The 26869-nt window shown below is 44.4% G+C and overlaps 1 protein-coding gene across 3 annotated transcripts in view; it reads left to right on the plus strand.

The window, feature by feature from the left end:
• LOC119576131 (FERM domain-containing protein 4A-like) overlaps positions 1–24848 on the plus strand; it is a 56471-nt gene extending 31623 nt beyond the window's left edge. For 2 of the 3 annotated variants that reach the window (XM_037923694.1, XM_037923697.1), the window contains exons 2-13: positions 9185–9264; positions 9577–9660; positions 14821–14886; positions 16300–16521; positions 17895–17999; positions 18271–18412; positions 18565–18706; positions 18981–19246; positions 19500–19752; positions 19971–20295; positions 20457–20807; positions 21864–24848. In XM_037923694.1, the coding sequence (XP_037779622.1) occupies positions 16304–16521; positions 17895–17999; positions 18271–18412; positions 18565–18706; positions 18981–19246; positions 19500–19752; positions 19971–20295; positions 20457–20807; positions 21864–23493 (3432 nt within the window). In that variant the 5' untranslated portion in view covers positions 9185–9264; positions 9577–9660; positions 14821–14886; positions 16300–16303 and the 3' untranslated portion in view covers positions 23494–24848. The remainder of the gene's footprint in view (positions 1–9184; positions 9265–9576; positions 9661–14820; positions 14887–16299; positions 16522–17894; positions 18000–18270; positions 18413–18564; positions 18707–18980; positions 19247–19499; positions 19753–19970; positions 20296–20456; positions 20808–21863) is intronic. The other variant, XM_037923695.1, reaches the window with a different exon arrangement.
• Positions 24849–26869: the final 2021 nt, after the last annotated feature.

Here is a 26869-nt window from a genome sequence, read left to right on the forward strand (position 1 = left end):
ATTTTTATTCGGCTCACTTCAGGGAGTCGGGGAGGGGGTCGCGGGGCAGCCTCTGAGTGGAGGGCGTTCTATTCTCAGTCATCCAGCTTGAGCGGAGAGTCAACAAGCGGGTGATTAGCGGGCGTCTCGTGGCCGATACGAGATACAAAAGTCAGTTCAAGTGCCTCCGGGAATGCGCGCTGTGAGACGACTGTGTACTCTGGCTCGCGCGAGAGGTGAGGGAGAGGGAGAGGGAGAGGGGGAGAGAGATTAGGGGTGAAGGAGTGAAAAAGAATATGGATTTCTTTTAAGGAAATGCCCCCTTTGACGCCAAAGGAGCAGGAACCAGACAAGGAAAACACTTGGGGGCGGATGGACGGGAGAGGGGGCGGAGCAAAGGTGATCGTGGAGCTCGACTTGGGAAGTGCCATGCGACAAACCTATTTCACGGCGGTGGCGAATGGCAACGTTGGGGAGGCATGGTGATGGCAGTAATGTGTACTGTATCTCGGCGAATTCATTTCTCTCGTCGGTCCGCGTCAATCTACAGAACTTTCCCATTGTGTACTCTGCTTCTACTTCACTCGTACCACGGAAAGGTTCTGGCGTCGTGGTTCAATAAAACGTGTGATTGCATAAAAAATGTGTTCTTAGGTATATGGTTTAGGGCACGATATCCGTTTCGTGATAAAGGTACACTCTAAGACTGACTTGGTATTGGGCAGCACGATTTTCCTGTCAGTCGTGTTCGATTCTGCATTTGGTAAATAGCATTGTATACAGTCCAGGGCTCGAGTTTTCCCGGCTTTGCTGCACGCGTGGATACTTCCTGAAACGAAATCACGTGAATGGGAGAATATGCTGTGATTCCAATTTACTTATTCAGTAATGCAAGTTTGTAACAAAGTTCTCCCGATGAAATTGTTTATTTTCCCCCGATTTACACGATGTCATGTCATCGAGACTTCTTTGAGATTTTGTCATATAAGCTACAGTGGAGCCCTAAGTGGAAGCTGAAGGTCATTGGGTGCATGAAAGGCGAATTAAATCACGACGGGCGATTGTCCATGGCACCATTCTCTATGAGAGACGGTGATCGCATCATAAACACGCGTCGAATTCGTAAGGCCCTGCCGTCGAGTGGCATTTCCACATCTTGTAATCTTTTCTTTGCAATAGTTCAAGACAATGCGATTTTGTTTTCTTGTTAAATTTGCTGAATTCTTACCGAGTCGAATAGCGTGAGTATCTTGCATCGACATGTGATGAATGGACAGACTTGGTCACAATATTGTTCGAAACGAGAGTGAAAGTACTGTACATCAGACTCGCCTTTTGTTCAGCATGACTCGATTGTTCAGTCTAGCGGTTAACCACAATTTCGGAGAGATGAAGTGAATTGAAAGTCTGGGCTGAGAATGAAAAGCAGTGTCGTTGGGTGGTCTGCGTAGTTGGTCAAGATACCGGGTTAAAAAAAATGAGAAAAAAATAAAAATAAAAAGGCCTACGGATTAGGGATCGCGTGGCCGAGGAAATCGTGGCGATGGCTGACAAGGATCAAGGACAGGTAAGGCCAGGTGTGACAAGGTACCTGGAGACATTCTCTTAACATATCGAAAAACGCAGGACCAGCTGTCACTCGCCTCCTTTTGTCTCTCCGCTGTCAACCCTAGCCGGCTTGAGCAACTGTATAATTACTTGGCTGTAATCGTGACCAGTTTCGTCGTGACCTTTATTCGTCTTCCCGTGTGAGTATGTATGTATGTATGTGTGCCTGCGTACGTGCGTGTGTTCGCGTGTGCGTGTTTGTTCATGAAATGTGTAGTTTATGCTTGGGATATTTTGCATACATTCATCTTTCGTCTGTGCGTTAAGATTACTTACATTTCCAAACTTGAAATTGCTTGCATCGCTTAACTGCCATTACCGAGTTACGCAGTCGGGCTAAGACTTCACTAACGGTAATTAAACAGAAATATGATATCAAGTCGTCATGCTTGTTGGCCTACAGAGGGCCGACTATTTTGTAAAATCATTATTCAACTTGTGTTTAGTAAGTGGATGTACATCTGAATACATATTTATTTCGGTTTATTTGTGTATTTATATAAATATTTTTTATTTCCATATTGTCATTATATTTTCATTATCATTTATTTACTTTAATTTATTAATTCACTCATTTATACGTGTGTGTGTGTGTGTGTGTGTGTGTGTGTGTGTGTGTGTGTGTGTGTGTGTGTGTGTGTGTGTGTGTGTGTGTGTGTGTGTGTGTGTGTGTGTGTGTGTGTGTGCACCTCGCAGTTTCCCCTTTCTACTGGTACGTGATTCTAAGTTGAGAGCGAGATATTTCCAGCCTGAAGGAAAAGGTCCCAAAAGAGATTGGGTTGTGTGAAAACACCCATAGAAAAACGTGATTAGGTTCCAGCGCTTGGGCATTGGTGCGAGGGAGAGGGGAGGGGGGAGAATGGGGAGGGGGAGAGAGGGAAGGGGAGGGGAAGAGAGGGGAGGGAGTTAGTGTGGAGGAGAGGGGTATATGGAGTGTGTGTGTGTGTGGAGTGTGTGTGTGTGTGGAGTGTGTGTGTGGTGTGTGTGTGTGTGTGTGTGTGTGTGTGTGTGTGTGTGTGGTGTGGTGTGTGTGGTGTGGTGTGTGTGGGTGGGTGTGTGGGTGTGTGTGTGTGTTGGTGTTGTGTGTTTGTGTGTGTGGAGTGTGTATGTGTGTGTGTGTGTGTTGGTGTGTGTGGAGTGTGTGGGGGTTGTGGTGGTGGTGGTGGTGGTGTGTGTGTGTGTGAGTGGTGTGGGGTGTGTGGTGTGTGTGTGTGGTGGAGTGTGTGGTGGTGTGTGGGTGTTGTGGTGTGTGTGTGTGTGGGTGTGTGGGTGGTGTGTGTGCGGGTGTGTGTGTGTGGTTGTGTGGTGTGGTGTGGTGTGTTGGTGTGTGTGTGTGTGTGTGTGTGTGTGTGTGTGTGTGTAGAGGAGGGGGGAGGGGAGTGGAGGGGGGTTGGAGGTGTTACCAGGGGGACGTTCGTGGGTTCGTGCCGTGAGAAGGGACGGCCCCGCCCGCTATAAAGGGCACTAAATAAAGGATATCTGGTGTGGGGACAGGCGGCCATTTTTTTAAATCTCAAAGGGGTTTATGCCACTGAGCGACGGCCGGATCTATAGATAAATGCAGGTAATTGGGAGTTTTTTGAAGATTTTCTTTTTCACACACACACACACACACACATACACACACACACACACACACACACGCACGCACACACACACTATGAATATACATGTGTATTGAGTGTGTGTGTGAGAGAGTGTGTGAAAAATAAAAAGGCTGTCTGTCTGTTGTATGCATACATGTACTCATGTGGATATGTTTTGAAATGGAGGGTTTTCCTACGGAAGATTGTTATTTGTTCGTAAAGACTCGGGTGTGCTGGGGGGGAGGGGGGGAGGGCCATAAAAAGGCAGGACGGCGGCGTCGAGCGAACTGGAATTCTGAAGGCAATTCCGTGGGACACTTCACGCCGCGATAAACCCGTTCAATTGTTGGTCTGAATGCTCGCTTTGGAAGCACGGGATTATCGCCCATTCGGTCCCATCCGATCCCCCGGCAAGCGTTGGCTTAGCATTTTCTTGCGAAGGACGGACGCGCGTCGAATGTGCCGCGGATTCTTGCCGGGAAAGTTGGAAGCCTGACGACGCGGTTCTTGACACCTGGACAGTCGAACACACCTGGAGGATTCCGAAAATGTCCAAACACAGAAGCCCAAAGAGAAAAGCTACGCGGCGTTGGTTTATAAGGAGCGCATCCGAAGGGGGTGAGGGAGACTTGAATGCCCGTTTCGGTTGTTGTGCTTGGCTGCTGGCGTGGGGCCTCGCAGAAATAACCTTCGGCGTGGAACCTCCTTGGACGATGTGATAAGCTTTTGGCAGTTCGGGGACTTACCTCAGGGTGACGTTGGCAAGGCGGATGTCATTGTGTGAGGCGCCTGTAAACCATATGAGGAGTGTATAACTTACGGTATAAATTTCAAAGTTTATCGCTGGAATTTATATTTACTGGCATGCTTGGTGCTTACTGTGTATAATGTAGGAGATTACAGTGTAGCAATGTCGGTGTAGGGCTCGTCACTGCAGTGTAACAGTCGTGATACTGCTTGCAGGTCACACAGCAGATTGCGTTTCATGTGCCACGTATATTGCCTTCTGCGTGAGAAACTTCATCCCCGAGCGAGGGTAGATGGCAGCCCAGCGCGCCGGCAACTGCGAGATGGGAATCGAGACGCGGCTCATGGCAACCACTTCACTATCGCAATCTCAGAATCTTGCATGACACGCATGGCGGTTGCGTGGCAAGTTCACAGGCTCGCTTTTGTTGTGCGTAAGTGGGAGGATCAGGAGAGGTCAGGTCATCCTTCGGGACGTGGAAAGGTCATGAAGAAGCATAGAGTAGAAGCGAGGCCACGGAATTTGACGGGCTGGTCACGACACCGGTTTGCTCACACGTATGTATGCACCGCCCTCTCTCCCTGCTAATTGTCGTACATCGAAGTGTATTGATATGTGAACGCACGGGCGCTGCATGGCGAGCAGGAGCCGGGGCTTCGCTAGTGAACACCTGGTGGCAAGGAGCAGAGGATAATGAACACGTTCCTTGTGTCTACTTGCCTCCTCACGGAATCTCCCTCACCGCAAAAAATGATCTTCCTCTCGCAAGGCCAGGCGATCGAGGAGGCTTTGTTGGTTGGGCAACCTCTCGTGAATGTGAGCCTCCATTAGCGGTAATTGGTCATTATTCGGCGCAGGATCGGGCCAGGCACAAGCGGAGGGAGGGGGGGGGGTCGTAGGAGCTCGTGGGGTCCGGGATGATGACCATACTTCCGCCAAGGTCTGTTGCCTTAAGTCAGCCCCATGACGTGGCGCTCTTGGCCTTAATACCTGTTTACTCATCTCCCCTTCCACTTCCCTCTTTCGGTAATCGTTTGCTCCCTGGTTCACTCTATTTTCCTTGTCATCTTCGTGAGCACGACGCCTTTAGCAACCTGACCTCTCCCGTAGAGTCTCTTTCATCCTTTTTATCTATTGTTTCTTCATCCTATAACCCCCATCCTCATTTTTTCCCCTCTCCAAGTCCCTCTTTTTCTTTCTCTCTCCCCCTGCCCCAACCCCCTCCTCCTCCGTTGCTTCCTCCCTCTTACTCACCCTCTCTATCTCTGTCTCCTCTCCTCCTCACACTCCCCCTCCCCTTCTCTCTTTCTGTCTCTCTATTCCCCCTTTCTCTCTCTCTCCTCTCCCTATCCCTCTCCCCCTCCCCCTTCCTCTCCCCTCCCCCTCCCCCTCCCCCTCTCTGCTCCACCCTCTGTCTCCCTTGCTTCCCGTTCTGCTTCATCTAGGTATTTGTTTTGGCCCGCTCCCCGCCGCTCCAGCGCTACCTGATTTGTATACACCCGCAGACATGCCTCGGTGCTCAGGCCCTTTGTCAACTTCAAAAAAAGGTCATCGTTATTGAGCCGGCCAAGGAGGGAATCGCATTCAGTTGGTGTTTTGCTGCTCTCTATAAAATTTCGGGTTACGTTTGGGTCATATTTTGAACGGAAGGGAAAGATAGCCATCGGGTTACAGAGTGTAGCTTTGCCTTACGATTCCTCTCTCTCTCTCTCTCTCTCTCTCTCTCTCTCTCTCTCTCTCTCTCTCTCTCTCTCTCTCTCTCTGTGTGTGTGTGTGTGTGTGTGTGTGTGTGTGTGTGTGTGTGTGTGTGTGTGTGTGTGTGTGTGTGTGTGTGTGTTGCGTGTGCGTGTGCGTGTGCGTGTGCGTGTGCGTGTGCGTGTGCGTGTGCGTGCGTGCTTGCGTGTGTGTGTTTGTTTTAGGCGTGTACTTGTGTGCTGTTATTTTTATATATTTATATGATACGTATTAAGAGTTGGCGCGATGTGTGTCTCACCCATTTCCAAAACGTGGCTACGGAAGAGACGAGACGAGTATTAACATTTGATGCCTTTTATTTGAACTTTGCCACTATTCCCGACTCTTGTTTCTATTCTCGTTTGTGTTGTTGTGGTGGCACTTGGATGCTTACCGACAAACAGACTTCGTGTACCACAACACTCTCTCCACCTGTCTCCTCCAATTTAATTCCCAACATCCGACACGGCCATTTAAAGGCTAACTCCTCCAGTCCCCCTCTCTTACCCTTTCTCCTTTCCTCTCTTCTCTTCCTTCGTTTCTATTCTCTGTTTCCTCTTTTTCCCCCTCTCCCATCCTCCTTTCCTACTCTCCCCCTCCTTCCCCCTATCCTCTTCCTTCTTCCCCCTCCTCACTCTCCCTCTTTCTCTTCTCTCCTCGTCCTCCTCCTCTGCTCTCCCCCTCCTTCTTCCCCATTCTCTCTCCCCCTCCTTCCCCATTCTCTCCCCTTCCTCCTCCTCCCCCTCCTTCCCCATTCTCTCCCCTTCCTCCTCCTCCCCCTTCCCCTCCTCCTTCCCCGTCCACAGCATTAGGTCATCCATGTTTTTAGCGAGCCCAGCCCATGTCGCTTCACCACCTGATTGTCCTCTCGCCTCGCTCCTTCGCTTACGCCATAGTCTTCTACGCAGCGCACACCCACGCCCGCGGGACCCATACCGCGAGGGTCAGGGTGCTGTCGCTGGGATTTGTTTTCTTCTTTGTGTGTCCGAAATATACGCCTCTTGAATGCCGTCCAATTATCCTGTGGTTGCTGAATTACATGTATTGTTAAAGAATACAGCACAATAGGAATCCCCGTAGCATCCTGGATCGGAAAGCAGCGAGGGCGGGTCGGGTTTCGAGAGTCCTGGCGAACGAGTGACGGTTGGCGGTGATACTTGCCAGGTTGGCGTGATTTGCGGTAGCGGAGTGCGGGCGGGCGGGCGCCAGCCGTCACGGCGCTAGCGGAAGTTACCTCCAGTGGGCGTTAAACCTGGAGCTGCAGCGGGTGAGAACCCCGTGTGTCGTTACTCCCGCTCCCACCTGACACCAGCCCTGCCCTCACCTGTCTCCTTACCTGGACTGATGATCGACTCAGGTGAAGCTCAGTGTCTCGATGGGAATCGGACGAAGCCTTTTTGCCCTAGTTAGGCCAACCGTCGTTCGATCGCCGCTAAGCCTTCGTCCACAGCCGCGCTGACCCTCACCTGCAGACCGGCATTCCACTGATACCTTGCGAGTGTCCATGCGTATGCTTGGCTTCCGTTGCGGGTTCCACGATGTAACACGTAAAGGAGAGCCCAGGATTTCACTTCCTTGCAGTGCGTAATTGGCATTTGTTTGGTGTGTAAGCTTGCCTTGCGACTCCGCGCTGAGGCTAAAGACGGAGGAGTTTGTAGTGTAAGAGGGTGACCTTAACCGACCAGCTTACCGCGCGGCGCAGGTGGAGATGGTTGCGGCGGCCAGCGACCATGGGAAAATACACGGTGCCGCCCACTCCTGCCTCTTCACTCCCGCGCGCCCCCGGAGTATTGTGCGGGCGGGAGTGAAGTCTCAGACCGTCTTAAACAGATATTCTTTTAATGATGGCGGTTTATTCGCTAGTAAGTTCGTGCCTTTGCTTACGTAGCCGGAAGGTGTTTGATTTGTCAGGAATCCAACACATTCAGCGTTGCATAAGAGTGAGGAGAGGCAGCCATCAAGTAGGCCAAACAAGTGGGAAGGGAAAGTGGGAATAAACAGCATTGCGGAGGTGCCCTGCCACTGCCTGGACACACCGGACGTAGCCGCCGCCATGAGTCACGCCCCCCCCCCCCCCCCAACACACAATGTACACTCGAAACTTAATGACCAAGAGAAAACACGGAGCCACGTCATGACAACGTATTCGGCGGAGCTCGTACCATGCACACCATGCGGAGGAGATGCGTGGTGCGCCTCCGAACCACTATCGCAATTTAACATGTTCTTATTATTACAAAATACTGCCAGGGTAGAACCACTACATCAAAAGGGGGGAGGGGGAGGGGGGAGTATGTGCGTTTACACAGGAAGGCGTAAGGTGCTTGCTCAGCGCTTATTAAATAACAAGAGCATACAGCCGAGACGGATAGACGAGAATGAAAGTGTTGCAAGATGTTTGCAATTGCCGCACCGTTTGTTTGCATGTTGGACGCATCTGTTTGATATTTGAACAAGGCTCTACGTCTGCGAGAACTAGGGTCGCTCACGTATGCTTAAAACGAGGAGTATTTTCTTTGAGCTTAATATGGAGGAGGAAAAAATATATTTTCGAGACCGTATATCTGCCTAAAACTAAGAACTATAATTTCTGTCAACGTTAATTTGTTAGAAGATTTTTTCAAAGCTCAAAGAATGTATCAGGAATGTAAGAATCATTACTTTTTTCGTAAATGCGAGCACATCGTTACGGTCCATTACCTGCGTGGAATGCAGCGTTATGGTTAGGCGAAACAGGTACACGCTCTCATTACCCCTCATGAACAACCTGTGGGAAGGTAGTGCCGGACCCTCCCGCCTTCCCTCACACCCACATGGTCCTCTATGTTTTCCCTCATTTCACATGTTTCCGAAACCCCGATTTCACAGTTTACATCCTTGTGGGAAATATCGGACCTGCGGTAATGTTCACACGGAGCGCGTTGTCGGCGAGATGAACGTCGTCTTGGGCCGCACCTGGGACCCCCGAGGACCAAGTGGCATTGTCCTCGGGTTGGAGGCTTATTAATTGTCGGCGAGGCCAGGCGGAGGGCGAGCCGAATCCAGGCCTCCCCGAAAAACGCGCATTAACGAGGTACAAATGTGGCCAACGGTACAGATTTGCCGGCGCGGCGCTGACAAACGACCGGGGTCTTGCGCGTATTGTTACCTTACACGTGGGCGGAGGGGGGGGGAAACGCGGGGACAAACTGCGTGGGTGGACGCAAAGGCGGTTGATGAAGAGGTGCGGATTGTGTGCGCCGGGAGGGAATAGACCCCTGGATGAACTTGGATGAACTGTGATTTAGAAGGGGAATGCGGAGAAGGGCAGGTTGGCGGAGACTTCAATGCGTCGATCGGCATTGATGGCGAGGGAAGTGCATCGTTAGCTTTTCATCATCATTTGTGTTGTATTTAACTTTAGGGGTTGGATATTGTTGAATATTAACCAGTCAAAGTATGTTAACTCCACTCCTTAAGAATTGTGTTTATATTTGTTTATCAGAAGAGGCGAACGTTGGTGATTAATATTTTGCTTTTGCTTTCCCAGGGTCAGCTTGAGTTGGAGAGCGACACAGCGTTCCGACTAGCGGCTCTCGCTCTGCAGGCAACGTACGGCGACTTCACCCAGTAAGTTGACACTCCAGAGCTTGTACTCGGGCTAAAGGTCGAGGTTGGCGCTTGTCTCACGACGCCCCTCCTACTCACGAGGGGTTTTGGGCGTGTAATGGTGGAGTGAATTCTACAACAGAAAATGAGTTTTTTTTACGAGGTTTAGTGAGAAAGAAATTGTTTTTGCCTTTTTAGATTTATGTGTAGTAATCACGACCAGCATGTAATCGGTAGATCAGAATTAAGTGAGATGTATGAGTAAAGCTTAGTCGTCACAAAGCTAATGCGTAACTGGCCGTCTAGTAAGAATCCCCTTCTCTTGTCTTGCAGTGAGACGTCGACACACTCGCACTTGAAGAAGGCCCAGGTGCTTCCCGCCAGTGTAATCCGCGACCACCCGTCACTGCAGTATTGGTATGTATTTGGTACCTGATTGCTTGTGAGAAATAATTTCATTATATCCCAAGCACAGGATAAATATTCGTAATGGACCCTTAGAATGCAAGATCTGAAACGGGGAAAGAGCTGATTGGACTTGCAATGCCAGAGGAGAAGGTGCAACTCCGAAAGCCTCATTGTTCACAAGAACTTGTTCTGCGGTTCTGGTCTCGTTCAATCTGCATCGTGCTCGCCTTCCCTGGCAGCCTGCGTAACCCTTCACAATAGGCGAGGGTGCAGCTTTATCGTTTACATGTGTACAAGCTACCGGTTCTACACACATTAATATACATGTGCTTTACGGCTGTCACCCTTGGCTTGGTTGTGCCCTCCCCCCCCCCCCTACTCTCTCTCCCCCGTTTGTCTCTTTCTCTCTTTTCCCCAAGCGGCCGTTTGAGTCCGCTCGCTCGCTCTTTCCTCCAGCATTGTTATGCCGAATGTCCTTTATTATATTATGCAACGTTTACCATAGTGTTAACGTGGGACACTCAGCTAACCCAAAACGAACCATTTGGGCCACTTTATGATGCTGGGGAAACATAATCAGTTATTTATGTTCCTCTTTTTATATTATTTGCCTACGCTTATTTCCCTCCTACAAAGGGTTTTTGGGCCATAAAGCAGGAGGCATTATGGGCACGGCGCGAGGGGCGTCGCACTCTGCGCCGCCTGATAGCCTCGGATTAGCATGTTTTTTTGGGGGGGGTTTCTTTTATTTCTCTCTCTCTCTCTCTCTCTCTCTCTCTCTCTCTCTCTCTCTCTCTCTCTCTCTCTCTCTCTCTCTCTCTCTCTCTCTCTCTCTCTCTCTTCCCCCCCCCCCCCCCTGTTCTCTCGCCGCAAACTTTGGGCCCGGAGGCTGTTCGCGCCCCGCGCTCCTTTTCGTTAGTTTAAGTGGTGTGTTATTGTGCTGATCTTTATTTTTTCATATTAAAAATGTAATCTCTCTCTCTCTCTCTTTCTCTGTATGTGCATATTATGTACAGTGTAATCGTCCTTCCTGTTTCTTTCATTCCTTGCTCCCCGCATAGTACGCTTCTGCATGCGTGCGCGCGCATTTACCGTGGGAAACTGCGTGGCCCGGGCTTGGGTTCTCCAGGCGCCATCGCTCACTGGCCGAGGATTGTGGCGGGGGTGAGGCCGTGATTGGGGACCGGGTTGGGGAGGTCAGAAGGGGTGCGGGGGTCATTTGGGGAAGGTGATAGTCATGGTAATGATGTGGTGATTAGGAGATTAGGTTGGAGGTCAGTCGGGTTTTATTACTTTCAAGGGGGGGGGGGGATTTGGAGGTACCTCGTGTTAGGATTGGTATTGTTTGAGGCTGAGGTTTCATTAATACCGTTTCTTCCTGGATTAACAAGGTCGTAGAAGCTGTAATTCGTGGATTATATTCATCCCTGAGCTCGAGTTGTTTTTAGAAATGTCAGTGTCGTGTTGTCCACTGTGATATAACAGGTATTTCGACCTTATGCCCTATGCGTTTTTGTGAAAGTCTGCATTCATGTGTGTGTGGGCGTCGGGATGGCCAGAGCGAGGGCCGATTCGTGGGCGTGGCTGGTCCATCTCGGCGGGCGCTGGCGTGGTCAAACTAAGCCGAAAATTGCGTGGGAAGCAGCCCCTCGGACGGGACGGCGGCGGGGCAGCGGCCGGCGTAATTTCACCCCGCTCGAATTCACGGATTTTTAGGGGCTTCGGCTGGCGTGGGCTTTGTGCGGGACGGGCATTTTTAGCCCTGATGAATGTAGGGGTGACGGGGTGGGCAGGGGTGGGCGCGGGAATGAAGAGGAGTCGTGGGGTAAACCGCAGGAAAATAGAGCAGGGGAAGGCAGAGCAAACATGCCCTGGCTGAGTTACGAGCTGAAGACCTGAGGTTGAGCCAGGCTTTCATTCCTGAGGCGAACCACGCGCGGGAAGAAGTCGTGGGCGAATGGAAGATCCCCTCCCCCCTCTCGCATTTTCACACGGAGTTGCGAAAAACACATTTTTGCCCTTTATACCAATTTTCTTTTTATTCCAGCGTTGAGAAAAATAATTCTCCCGCCCCTCCGCCCCGATACCACATATAACAAACAAACTTACACACACACAGACACACACTTCCTCTGTCCCTGCTATCGCCTAATCTTCGGGATAAATTCCTCCTTGCCACTGCCTTATTCTTCTGTCCACTTGAGATAGCCATCATCACCTGCCCCGTTCCTTATCTGCTCTTGCCCAAACATTATCTCACCTCTGCTTTCACCTTTCCTTTTTCCCTTCGCCCCCACTGCCTTTCTCTTCTTTCTTCTCTCTTTCTCTTTCTTTTCTTCTTCTTCCCCTTCTCTCTCTCTCTTTCTTCTGTTCTTCCTCTTCCCTCTCACTCTCTCTCTATCTTTTCCTTGTTATTTTTATTTTATTTTCTTTTTATCGTATATCTTTCTGCTATAGTTATCAGCAATATATTATTCCCTCTGACGTTTGGTTCCTCTCGCTCTTTCTCGTTCCGATCCTTATCCTCTTCCTCCTCCTCTCCCTTCTTTCTCTTCGTCCCTTCCTGTTATCCATGACTCGAAGCGGGAGTTGAATTTGTTATTGAATTTCATGATCTTTAAGCAGCTGAATATTTCAATGAGCCCAGAGGGGAGGGTGAAATGGGCAGGGGAAGGGGAAGGGGAAGGGGAAGGACAAGAGGAAAGAGGAATTAGGGAAGGGGAAGGGGAAGAGGGAGGGGACGTTGCTATGGGAATGGAAGGGGCGAGGGGAATGGGCGATGCTGTGGGAAGGGCAATTTTTTATATAAATCAGATATTATTAATGTCCTCTCGTACCCTCTGTCCTCACAACCTGCCTGGGATTTAGAGGGTTAAAGAAAAAAAAATTATAATATAAAAATAAAAAGGGATGCTGATAAAAAGGTCTTCCCCCGAAAGAAAGGGAAAAAAGAAAACGAGGAAAAAAAAAAACCTTTGCCTCTCTGTACCCAACGCCATCTTTTGATCTGTGACCGAAGCGTGGTTACCCTTTCGCTTGTATGTGACAAGATTTACGGCAGATTTCAGCTGCATTGTTACCAGAAGCACCTCCGCATTCGATTTTTTCTGCTCACGTAAGGGGAGTTCGGAACGTGAACACGAGGAGGCGCTCACCGCAATTGTTCTCTGGTCGCTCGGCCAGGCGGCGGCGCCCAGGGGTGGTTTGTCCACGTAATGGCCACCTCAGGACAGAAGAAAAAAGTCCCCGACATTCTCTCCGACCAATTTGTCTTAATGACCACAAAGATCAGATGCTTGCTCCGATTAAGTACCCCGCTTTTGTCGAGCCGACAGAGGAGTTGGCAGTAATTGAATTGCGATGTTCCCCCCCCCCCCCTGTGTGTGTGTGTGTGTGTGTGTGTGTGTGTGTGTGTGTGTGTGTGTGTGTGTGTGTGTGTGTGTGTGTGTGTGTGTGTGTGTGTGTGTGTGTGTGTGTGAGAGAGAGAGAGTGACCGAAACTTGGTCTGGTTAGATGCTTTGCTTTCTTTCGATTCTCTGGCAGAGGCAAGAGCTTTCCGAGCGTTAGGGGGAAAATAGCTTAATCGGCAAAAAACAATACCGAATATAACATTGTTTATACCAGTGTCACACGAAAGCGTTTGCTTAGTATAGCGCAGATAAGTGTTGAGTTTGGTCTCTTTGTATTATCAAAGATATTTGTGTAATTTCCTATGGAGTCTGTCCCCACTTGTCCTTTCTATCGCGATCGGAATAGCCCTCCTGTTAAGAGGCGAAATCCACCGCTTACAAAGCCGAGATCCGCGCGTTTTCATAGAATCGTTACGCCTTGTGATAACACATTACAACTGTTCTTTTCCTTCCCCTCCTTTTACAAGGGCTTTTTCTCCCCCTCCGTTCGAAGGGCGAGGGTGAACGGCAAGCATTGTATCTTGCGACTGGAGGGTCTCTCGGGGGAAGGGACCTCGGGGACTCCGCGAAAGACGGTGGTGGTACACTCCTGAACATTACATGACTTGTGGAACAGAACTGGCGTTGCGGTTGCATGAGAATGGCACATTGCGCGGCGTCTGTTATGGACACAAGATACACTAAAGGTATAAAAGTCCCACGGAGTTGGACCGCGTCGAGCTAACGGCGCTGGTCAATTAGTGAAGCGCAGGAATGCAATAACTCGGGTTTAGTGTAGCAGTTACTATTTTTCGTATTGTAAAAATGCATCGTAAATGCACTTGCGTACATAGTCCTGTTTACTCAAGGTCAGAAGCACGCATGTATGCAAGGACTCATTCACACATACACAATCTCTCTCATTCTTTCTTACTCACTCACTCACTCACTCACTCACTCACTCACTCACTCACTCACTCACTCACTCACTCACTCACTCACTCACTCACTCACTCACTCACTCACACACACACACACACACACACACACACACACACACACACACACACACACACACACACACACACACACAATGTGTAATTCTATGTGTACCCCATTGTGTGGAGAGCGACGTGGGCCGTTGTGCCGATGTTTCCCTCGTGTGTACACGTTTAAAGTGTGATTATGTTTTGAGTGGAGGGTGTCCCCCTTCCCTCCCCTTCCCCCTGTTGGCAGAGAGACCTCATTAGTACCTGTCCACCCTTGAGCCCAGCTGTGGCATCCCGCACTCGGCATTCCAGCCTGGAATATATGTTAATAGATTTTATTATTATTATTATTTTTTACAACGGAAATATTTTAAACCGGGTTTGTGTATGCGCCGTTACGGTTCTGTATTAAAATGCATGAGGACCCCCGTATTACAATGTAAAAAGTTTGTTTGATTTCTTATGAGGGGACGATGTCAGGAGTGGGGTAGGAGTAAAGGTTTGGTTCCCGTCTATGGCCTGTGGAACTATGGTTTTGCGTCTGATCTGTGTATTTTTATATTTATTTACTATTTAGAACGTTTCTTGTCTACCTAAAAGCCATATGAGCATATGCAGATGCAAGGATAAGAATAGGAATGGATATTTTATTACTGATTATTTCATTACTTTCAATATGTTGCACCCGGTTGACCTTGTACAGAGATCGTCATAAAATGCAAACTCTTTTAGAACCCTTATTCTGCCTGTGTTTGTTCTGATATATATTTGATTATTTTTTTCTGTTACAGTGAAGAGCGGGTAGCAGAGGAACACAAACAACTAATTGGGCACACTCGCGGCCACGCTATCTTACAGTAAGTATAATTATATGTATACACGTGTGTGTGTGTGTGTGTGTGTGTGTGTGTGTGTGTGTGTGTGTGTGTGTGTGTGTGTGTGTGTGTGTGTGTGTGTGTGTGTGTGTGTGTGTGTACGCGCGCGCGCGCCTTCACAACCTTTGAAAATTTTATTAGTTACTGCGCTGTAACTCAAAACTGTTTTAAACAGCCATCTTCAATTGAGCATCGAGTTATGCCAAACATAATTACAAGTAATTCAATGCCGCTTACGCGAATGTCGGTCAATATTTCAGATCAAAAGCTAACGGGCGTTTCCAATCTCCACTGTCTCTCACGCCCAACCTTCGTGGCCGCGTAGACGTACTGAGTCGCAGGCAGAAGTAGAGTTGCGGCGCAGCGTCTTGCGTGGGAGGCGATCAGAGCGTCGTCTTTGTTGAGAGGGGCGCGGGCGGACGGGCGGGTCTGACCTTGGCCAGCCTGGTCAGCCGTCAGCAGCATCAGTGTCGTAGTCGTGATGGGCCTGGGGAAGGGGTCGTTACACCCACGGGGAATTTCGGCGACTTTCCAGACCAACGCTGAAACGAAATCGCGACTGGCGGCATCGTGACCACCATATTGTTGGGTGTATGGGCGGACATCCTGAAGTCAGGTTGTACAAACGCGGGCAGTCACGTTGCGGCGTAGATGGAACGTGCGGGGCTCCAAAGAACGCCGTTTGTCTTGCACTGATGTTATCTCCGAACCCCGTAACCGAAGCGCTGGCGGGAATCGATTGCGAGAGGACCGAGGCTGGAGAACCACCCCGGCGTGACGAGGATGCGGGGGATGGGGCAGAAGGGATCGGAGACTTTGATGCTCTATTAGCAAATGAGCTGCCGGGCGTTCCTCTAGCATGGCGATTAGCCGAACATGTTGAACATGTTTCTAACCTTTTAGTATTAGTGCCTCAAAATCATTAAGCGAAACGGTGAATACTGAATGCGTTTTAGGGCCCCCTTCCTCCCTGATAGCTATAATGCTTTAATCGAGTGTCTGGCTTTTTTTTAAGTAGGGGAGGGGGGGAAGTGAGTCATATGCATCGTGTCTCAAGAATTTCAGAACTATTCAACCGGTTCTTGTGCGGGATCATGTGTCGATGTCCTCAGAGGTTAAAGGTGACCTCGGTTTGCCTCCCACATTTGCATGCTCATTTAATGACAGAATGTATTGGTGGTTTTATTAATTCACAGCCACTTGCCGTGTATATATAAAAGAGACAACAATAGAGCTGGTGATATTTTTCACATTTGGCATTGGGTGTTTCATGTTTTTTCTGACTTTCTGCTCCATCCATACTAAATGTTTGATAATTCAACTATTTTGTCAATGAATTACTATTTCCCCAAAATTACTTGAAAGCAAAACCCTAAACAAAATCCTTACTTTCAGGTATATGAGTGTGGTAGAGCGGGTACCCACGTATGGCGTGCATTACTACGAGGTGAGGGATAGGTCCAACTTACCGTGGTATCTTGGTATCAGCTACCGTGGCATTGCTCAGTACGACTACCTCGACAAGAGAAAACCTCGACGCGTCTTTCTGTGGAAACAGCTTGAGAATCTCTACTTTCGGGAGAGAAAGTTCTCAATTGAAGTACATGATCCAAAGAGGTAAGGAATCACAGCGAAGGCTCCCCAGAACTAGAAACCATTTAGAATAAAGGTAGTTCTGGCAAGGTGGTTTGTATTAGTTGCCATGATCTACTAACATATTTTCAACAATATTCTCCTATTTCCTTCATTTTAAAAGATCCTTATGTGCTGCTTTGCGAGGCTATTTGGCAGCCTTGGTTTGTCCAGTTACTGCAGGACAATTGCTGCTTGTATGTGTGCTGACCAGCTTACTAGGCAGCTACTGTGCCCTTCCCTCCCTTGCTGTAGTTAACTTTGAGAATATCTGAAGTTAAAAGATATAGTCAATGAAAACCCACAGTATACACAATAATTTTTTAAGGCAGCTTTAGAATGACATGGTTTCTAGGAAACAGGTGTGTTTGTTTTGTGGGTAGTCATAAAAGAAGACTAATCTATGGACAGGAAGTCAGAAATAGCCCTTTAATTCCTGCAACTCTCCCTCTTACATGGTTTTGTATGTGAAAAAAGGAAAAGTCTGTGGATGTTTTTGTAATTGAACTTTGTAAAAAGTGCTGCAAATCCTCATAAAACACACACACACACACACACACACACACACACACACACACACACACACACACACACACACACACACACACACACACACACACACACACACACACACACACACACACACACACTATATATATATATATATATATATATATATATATATATATATATATATATATATATATATATATATATATATATATATATATATATATACTTGTCTTCTGCTTACACTAATATTACTAATGATAGTAGTTCACCAAAATTAGGGATAATACAGCTGTAACTTATTTTTCTCTTAGTAACAGCATAGAGTATTGACTTTTGACCTGATAGGTATTTATCATTTACTAAAGGAAATAGTTATGATTAGTTACTTTCTGGATATCCCCCAAAACCAAATGTACATAATTTATATTCATGTTCACATAGTCTGTAATTTAAGGCACCAGATAAGTCAGACAGTTGGCAAGAGAAAATACCCATTAAAATTTAAAATATCCTTAAAACCATTTTCCAACCCTTTGTCCTTAGTCTAAGTAGTATTTAAGTTTGCAGCATAATTTTTAGCCTTGTATGTGAATGTTATAACAGAAGCTTTAGCATTAATATTTGGCTGTATAAACATCTATCTTATTGGTTTACATAAGCTGCCCTTAACCGTTGTAAATCAGCTGCAGCTTGACCTAAAATTATTATGTCACCTTAAATCCACTATGATGGAGTGGAGTTTCTAACAGCCCTCCCTAGCATCACCGGCTAGGAGTGGGTGAGTTAGTATGTGTGGCCTTGTTGTTGGCATGACAGTGTGATGCATGATGTCTTGTTTGGTTTAGAGTGGTGCACACCCTGAGCTCCTTTAACCTGTACGAGGATGCCATCGAAGACTCCAGGGACAACCACGATGACCTGCTAGCGGCCATCACCGAAGCAACCACACAGTAAGTTCCATCCTTTAGTTATGAGCTTTGGCTTATTTTCCTTACAGTGTAGAAGGTATGGAGATAGGGGTGAAGTTCGGAGACATGCTGTGGTAATTAGCATGAAATTTAGTGCGTCATTGATTATATGTTATTACACCTCTAGAATAAATACTTTATTAAACTCTTACATTTGGAACAGATATTTTAGGATTAGTATGTTCCAGAATACAGAAACGACCAATGAGCATTGTTTAAAATGGTAATTCTTTAATGTTAATTTCCATTACAGAGTATCTGTGTCAAGAAGAACATTTGGACCTGGCAACGTTAGTGTTTACGTTTGGTTCGCAGAGACTCAAGCGCTCTGCAAAGCAATCTGGTCGATGGCGATCGCACAGCATCAGTTCTACCTTGACTGCAAAACCTCAAGAGTAAGCTTAGTTCTTCCATCCATTACTTTTCTAGTTAAAAGCTAGTATGCTCATATAATTTTTCATTTACCCAAGTCTGTTTACGAATAAAATAAAATTTGTGATATATGTTCTACATTTTTACATCACTATACAAAATATTCCTTTTTCAGAATGAGGTGAGTGGGGTTCGGGAATTTCCCGAACTGGCAGTTGAGCTTTCACGCAGTTGCGTTTCGCTCTCAACTCATTCCTCCTCGTCAAATCTATCAAGATCTGGCTCCCATTCATCACTGGTTAACAACTCTCTAGCAGGTATGTTATTAACCTCTTACACATTTGCTTGAGAAAGAAAAAAAAAGTTTGGAAATGATACATCAAATCTTATAAGAAACAACAAAAATGATTGTAACAAATTTCTTTTTCATTATAAGAGAAAAAATATAATCTGGTCTGTTTGAAATATTTTTGTGCCTAAACACACATGTAAAGCAATTCTACACAAATTATCCCCCAAAACTTTTCTCAGTAAATTAAGAAGTAAACTAGTAAAATCAGAGATTATGCTAACTGTTCATTTCTTTTACAGAGGACAGTGCAAGCACAGAGAGTCTACATCAGGCAAGGATGGAGATGCACAGTGCCTTGAAAGAACGTCGTGATGCCCTTCAAGAAAAGCTGAAGGAAAAGACAGAAGAATTGAGACTCCTTTGTTTAAGGGAAGGGGAATTGACAGGGGAGTTGCCTCCTGAATATCCAATAACTCCTGGCCAACCACCACCAACTGTACGCAAGAGAGTTGGCACATCATTTACACTTAGTGAAAATCTCATAAATAAGATCATTAACAAACAGGTAAAGGTTCAAATATATATATATATTTTTTTATTATATGCTATACTTTCTCCATGTTGACTAGGAGACTAGTATTTTCTAGACACCTATAAATGACAATGTAACTTTAAAGAATTAATATTTTACTGATCAAGTCTATGATATTCTGTCATAGCCTTTCCACACATTTTTCATACATGAACAAAAGATAATATATGAAGTAAAAAAAAAAAAAAAAAAAAAAGTAATAACCATCAAATTGTCTTTTTTTCAGGAGGAGACTGTAGCTGCTTTAGAACTTGAATATGAAATTCAGGGAAAAATAACTAGTGCTGCCCTAAGATTAGCAAATGAAACCTCAGCAAGAAAAGGAGTCAGAAAGCAGCGCAAGCTCTCCTACCAACAGTCTGCCCAAAGATTAAAAGATCTTGAACAGAAGCTAAAAGCAGCAAGAGCCAAACAAACAGCAACAGCTAACAGTATGCCAAAGCAAAAGAAGAAGCCTCGTCCTGTATCAGACAGTGAAGGTATGGAAGTCTCTCTCTGACAAGTAGTGGGGGATACTGTGTGATACAAAGAATCAGTAACTGTTATCTACAAATATCTGGTAGTATTAAGAATTAGTATCTACAAATACCTGGTAGGACCAATAACTAGCAGTTATTGATGTTTAGTGGTATTTACAGATATTAGGGTAAAAAAGATAGTTACTTTTAGTATTTCAATTTTGTCCTGAATTTTTCAGGTGTGGGCGGATACGATGAAAATACGAATCCGAATAACACGACGGTAAGTAGTAGTCAAGAATCGCCTCGAGATCATTTACGAGACTCCCACCGAGAATCAACCATAACCGAGGGTGTCAGTCTGTCTCCAGCACTGTCCCCTCACCCTCCAGTCTCCCCAAGGTCACCCTTACCACCATCTACCCCAGTCAGAGCAAGGGCACGGAGGGACCTCTCACCAGGGGGTCACAGTATATCATCTGGAGGTGTTCATTCTGCTCCAACCAGTCCTCACAAACAGCCAAATGCAAGCTCAAGATCAGCTAGTCCCAACAGACCTCATAGGTATGTATCTATGTGAAATGATAGCCATACTAAAAAAGTAATATCTTTCATGTTTAAAAAAGTGATTATATGTTTCATGTTTCCAGAAATAATGGAAATATCTGTTTTGAAAAATGGAAAAGTAATATTCTTGTTACTGAGAACTACTGTTCTACTTTCAGTGGATACATCCCTAGTTCTGTGTACACTAGAAGTCAGTACCGCAGTCAGCAGTACCCGACCCTCTCCACGCGCTCCCAGTCAGTCCCGGCGGATGAGGGTCGGGTGCCACACCCAAGGACCACCAACGGAGCTTATCCTGTGCCCGATCCAGGCATTGTTCTTGCTGAAACACCCGGAGGTCTCTACAACATACCCCAACAACGCACTTCCCTTGCTTGTCATAGTCTGGATGACCTGGGAACCCCAACCCATATCAGCAATAGCAATAATAATAATAATAATACACCCCAACAGTCCCACCATAACCACCACCACCAACCCTACAGACCGAGAAATGACTCCCAGGATAGGTGCGGATGATACATTGTTCTCTTTATGTAGCATGAAAGTTTTGTTATATATGTTGTACTTCCTTTAGACAAAGCAGACCATTCCTTGCATATCACTATATGTCTTTGTTTTTACATAACGCATGAAAGTTTCTCATAAGTGTCTTTATTATTAGACTATATTTAGATGTTTTAATTTTGCCAATTTTATAATATATTTTCTTACTTAGTTTGGCATCTATGAACTTTTGAAAGTTGTTAATTATTTTAATATTTTTCAAATATTTTAAATTTTTAAAATTATTTTCAAGAAATCTTGTGTCATTGTGTTTGCATATTGACATGGACCAAAGAATTACTAAGGTCTATAATGGAGCTTATAGTAATAATAGTCAAATTATCCCAGGAAATAAAATCCTGTATAAAAATGACAATGTATGTGATATTCTACACAATCTTTTATAAAAAAAAGAATATAATAAAATATAAAGACTGATCTTAACAATGGAGGATTGTTTTACCATGCCATTTCAGTCCTAAATTCAAAATATATAAATCTTTGTTTACAGAAGTAGCAAATGAACATTAAGCTTGCATGTTGAATTTTAATGCTTATCAGTAAAGATGCTTTATAACAAAGGCACAGGATTTCTTCATATTTGGTAGATTGAATAAATTTTATTTTACATTTTTAAATATATCCTGGTGATGCCCCAAAAAAGTTTAAGCTTTAATCTTGAATTTAAAGTAATTCTTTTTTGGGACTAATCTAGAGATAGCGCATGATGGTTGTTTCTAAATCATCAGAACTCCTGCACAGCCATTGCTTTAGTAGTTTATCAGAGTTGGCAGCTTTTATTGTTTCAGAGGGATGAACAGAATCAAAGAATTTCGCTTCATCTTCTTGACATAACAAAGAACATGTTGTCAAATTCTTTGATTTGTTCACATTCTGCCCTTCCATACTAATGAAAGTGCCAAACTGGTATCTACATAAAGCAAAGCTTTCCATGTGGTTATGTATTTAGTTCAGCTATTGCGCACTTCACCCTGCATGACAAAAGGTCCACTCCTCAGGTACGGCAGTTTGGACCGACGGCGCGCCAACAACGGGCGGCTGGAGTCACGCAGCATGGAACACCTCGATTCTCTGCCCTCCCCCAGTATTCCCCAGCAGTCTTCCCAACATACCTCACACCACAATCACCAACACACACTGTCACCAAATCTCTTACATCCCAGCCATGCAGCGTCCTACCCACACCACCCACACTACCACAATCACCAATTCCAATTGCCAGAACACCACCAGGAAGCCATGGACACTACAAGCGATTCCCATCCTAACACAGCAAACTGTAGCTTTGACACCATCTCAAGTGAACGATCAGGAGGAGGTGGAGGAGGAGGAGGAGATGATGATGCAGTGGACGGAGCAGCTCTCTATAGAACCCAAGGAGGACTCCAAGGAGGCTCCCAAACTTACCGCCACCGTAGTCAGAGTGGTCCTGGCATGCCTGCACCATCTTCTCAGCTCCATCGTGGGACAGGTCATGGTGCCGTTCAGAGGTCTCAGAGTGGCACAGTTCACAGACTGGTAAGGACTTCTAGTGGAAGAAGTTACATGGAAACTACATTTGTTTCAGAGCCAAATCACAATCAAGAAAATATTCCTCCACTTCGTCCATCCTCAGAGTTGTTGCCTTTGCGACCAACAAGTAGCATGCACCATGATGGTCACCCTCCCCTTCGACCCACCACTACCTCCAACACTGGAGAGATCTTACCTTTGAGACCTACTGTATCAGATCTCCCACCATTAAGAGCCACCAAATCTAGCAGTGAACTACCTCCTCTTAGAGCAACATGCCCAAAGATGGAGCCTCCTTGCAGTCACAACTCTTCCATGAACACATCAATGTCATCAATGGCTGAAGAACCATTAATGTCACTTGCAGAAGCTGCGAGAATGAAAAAAGAAAGAGGGAAAGAGTGGTATGAGACCTCTCTAGATTCCCCAGCTTCTAGTAGAAGGGCTAAAAAGAGCATGAGCATGATGGAGATGAATGATTCTTGCCAGAGTAATGGTACTGTCAATGCAAGCCAATCTAATTTAAATGTGAGTGGTAGTAGTGTTGGCAGTACAGGAAGTAGTAATGGAAGTGTATTCCCATCCCGTTCGGATTCTGCAGACACTTCCCAAACATCTGTTCCATATGATTCACCACGCAACCATATGATAATCTCAGCAGGCTCCTTCCAGCCTTCTCGTGAAGTCACAAAACCATTTGAAATGTCTGATTTTTATAAGTATAGTACAAAGTATAGGCGTCAAAGTTCCAGTAATTTAGTAGGCATGAACAGTAGCAGTACAGGAACAACAAGTGGCTCTGTTAGTAGTGTGAGTAGTGGAGGGGACACCCCACTCTCTCCAGTCCTGCCTCCAAGAGCACAAGTGCTTGTAAGTAACAGCAAACTGCTTCCTCCATCACCTAATTTAGTTGCTCATCACTCATCTCCAGCACCACAGCAAAAGGGTGTATACCAACCACTTACACCACTTACTTGCCAGCCTCTTGGAGTAATGAAAGGGTCTCCAGCTCCTGGTGAACCAGAGGATCCTGTTGGTGGTGCATGGGAAGCTACGCCCTTACATCAAGCTGTTCCTGCAACAGTAACAAACAAAAGGTCTGCCACATTGGTCTGATAGTGTGTAATACCTCCAAAATCGTTTTACAGTCTGCAGTAATAACTGAAGACTTATGGGAAGAGGCTTATCAACTCATTAATTCCTCAATGGTGCTTCATTCACACATCCTAAAATTGTAAATATATATATATATATATATATGTATAAAAACTGTATACAAAATGATATATATATACACTACGATCACAAAGACAGACATCTTCATTCATATATTCCAAAGACAAAGGCATGCTTCTCACTTTTTTTATTAGTACTTTTTATGTTTTATTTTGATCTCATTATTGTTGTGCAAACATGCTAAATGTTTATAAACTTTCTTATGTTCAACAAAAGCAATTATATTATGCCTGTTAATGTTTGACAAGGGATAGTGCAGTTCCCTTTTTACAGTTTTAGAACAGCATGAACTTTCATGTATGGAACTTTGATTCTGACTTTGAATAGTTGCATATTAGTTTACCCAAGACTGGAGATTGTTAAGGAAAGGGAACATAATTTTAAAAACAAGATTTTAGGATATGGAAAAGGTAGAATAGGAAATCTTCACCTTCAACTGTGATAATGTTTTTTTTTTTTTTTTTATATATGAGAGGACTTACTTCATATTGTGACTGTTACAGATAAAATAATTGAAGTAAACTGGAAGTGTTTATCATTCCAGTTGTGTTTATGGAGAGCCATGCTGCATTAACTTTGATAATGTCATCAATTTTTGTACCTGAACTACTGATTGAACAAAATACCATTTAATATCAGTTATGTGAAAAATGCATTTAACACCAAAGGTATGTATGCTGATATCTGTGAAAGATTAATCTGCAGCATTTGGCCCTCAGATCTTTTCTTCAGTTCCCAATCAAAGAAATAATTAATATCAGCACTTCTTGGTGGCTTGTTGAGAGAGGTTACAAGTGGTCCTCATAGGGAAGTGGTACATGTATGACTAATGAAAAAAGTAATGTCAACATGAAGGGATGTGGGTATGTATCCACTTGAAGTCTTTGCAAGATTGATGTAGGTGGGTAAATTTACACAATGCTACTGAAGTTTTCTATATTAGCACATTTACTTGTTTCAGGAAGAGATTGATAAAGAGTCACATATTTTAAGATGGGAAATTATTTTCCTGGTTCAAGAGTGAATTACATATTTCCCTAGTCTATGAAAAACAACCTATTGCCCAAACTTTAATGTTTAATTTCTTTTTTTCCTTCCAATAAGACTTAATTGGTCATCACTGTGCAGATTGGGATATCATTGAATCTACCAAAGAAAAGTGCCTTTGTTTATACAGACACAATTGTAGATATGTGTACAAAATTTTGTACAGTGTAATAAAGTCAAATATCATACAACTGCATTTTCAGTTTCCTAAGTACTTTTAGATGTTTAAATTTCTCAGATTTCCTAAATGAGCCTCAGACTAGACTGCTGCTGGTACTCCAGCACCTGTCTTTCTGAAGCTTAAGTCATGATACAATATGCATTACTGCATATTTGTGAGGAACACATCAGTAATCCAAGACATTGTAGCTGCATGAACTCCTGTTTGTGAGCTGAAGCAGATGTAAAAAATATGTGGCAGTAGTGAATCCACAGCTGGCAAAGTGGAAGTCATGCAAACTAATGACATGGACTAGTGAGATTCAATGTAAACTACAAGAATTCAATTCCAAAAAAAAAATAGAAAATGGGTTCTGCCATAAGGTGAAATAGATGTGAGAATATGACCTTTTTTTTTAAGTGAAATTTGATGTTACAGAAATAAATTACATTAATGAAGGTTTCAATTTAGCCAAAGAATTTCATATAATATATTGATATAACAGATTGATTTATTTTATTTCTCAATGAAAGGCTGCCATATTAGTAACTTTATAAACATATAATAATTTCTGTGGCAATCATCAGTATTACCAAATTTGGAATTTTTTATATATTTATTTATTTATAGTAAGCCCTCTTGATGTACTCTGGTTCCTATTTCATCAAGACTTAAGATGGGAATTTATGAGCTAAATTTCTGTTCTTTAAAAAAGTGTTTTTAATTATAAGTTCTCTCATTATAGATGTTTGAATTATATTTCATTTTCCACAAAATCAAGAGAGCTTTGGCAAATACCGTACTTTAGTAATTACTGTTACCTCGTATTTCAATCAATAATGTAAGTATATCATTACCACAAAATCAAAACATGTCTTGCCTCCAACCCTCATCCTCAGTGGCTGGTGACGAAGTGGTGAAGGGCTATTGATGAAGAAATAAGGGGAATACAATTTCATCTCTTTATGATCTTATTGTGCATTCACACCATCACATTTGGAGTGGAACCCCATAACATTCCCATGTCCACTGCCTCTTTTAACCATTATATGCCGCTTTGCTAGGAATTCAGGTTGATCTCATTGAGGTTAGTGGAGACAAAAAGGTAAGATAGCTTCTTATAGTTACTAATAAAGATGATTATGAGTTTCAGTAATGCTAAGAAGTCTTATTCCATTGGATAAGTATTATTATGAGATAAAAAAAAAATCATGGGGACTGTATTTATATGAAAGTCAGGTTTTGGTGCCCTATTTTCTGTTAATCATCCCCCTCACTGTAATTTTTGCCAAGTGAGGCCCTTTTTCCATCTTGACATAAATGGAATTATGGATTACTGACCTTCAAACATCATCCAGTGAGATACATTTTTTTTTGTTTCTGAGTACCTTTTAAATGTTTTTTATATTTCTACCCATGAGTGTGAAAATAAAATAATCTTTAAAAATGTGCTGTATTCAATAACATGCCTACTTCCATAATTCCTAATTTTTTGTGTGATTCATATTAAGAGGTATAGTTATACAGTAGAAGCTCAATAACAATCAAAATTCAGTCCCATGACCCCATGAGGAGGTGAAGCCATAAGAGAGCTACATTTTTTTTAATGTACCAAGAGTCAATAAGAGACCCAACAATTTCTTTCAAAGACTTAGATGCTTAATTAGCTCATGACCTCCCTGACAATTTTGAAGATTTTCTTCTCACAATTCTAAGATGCAATTTTGTACTGCTAGTTTTTCCACAAGCTTTGTTTTCTCTGTTTTAAATCCCTATAATCTCAGCACCTGTTACATCATTGTCTTAACTAAGAGACCTGTGCAGTAATAAAAAAAAAAGTCCTTATAATACTCAGCAAATGCCCATAACTTAGACATTCTAGAAAATAATTTTGAGTGCTTTTTTGGAAAATATTTATACAGGTGAATTTCCAATATATATATATATATATATATATATATATATATATATATATATATATATATATATATATATATATATATATATATATATATAAAACTCCCTACATCTACAGCAGTTTGTCAAAGC

This window comes from Penaeus monodon, chromosome 8 (genome assembly GCF_015228065.2).
Source record: "Penaeus monodon isolate SGIC_2016 chromosome 8, NSTDA_Pmon_1, whole genome shotgun sequence".
In the NCBI taxonomy this organism is placed as follows: domain Eukaryota; kingdom Metazoa; phylum Arthropoda; class Malacostraca; order Decapoda; family Penaeidae; genus Penaeus; species Penaeus monodon.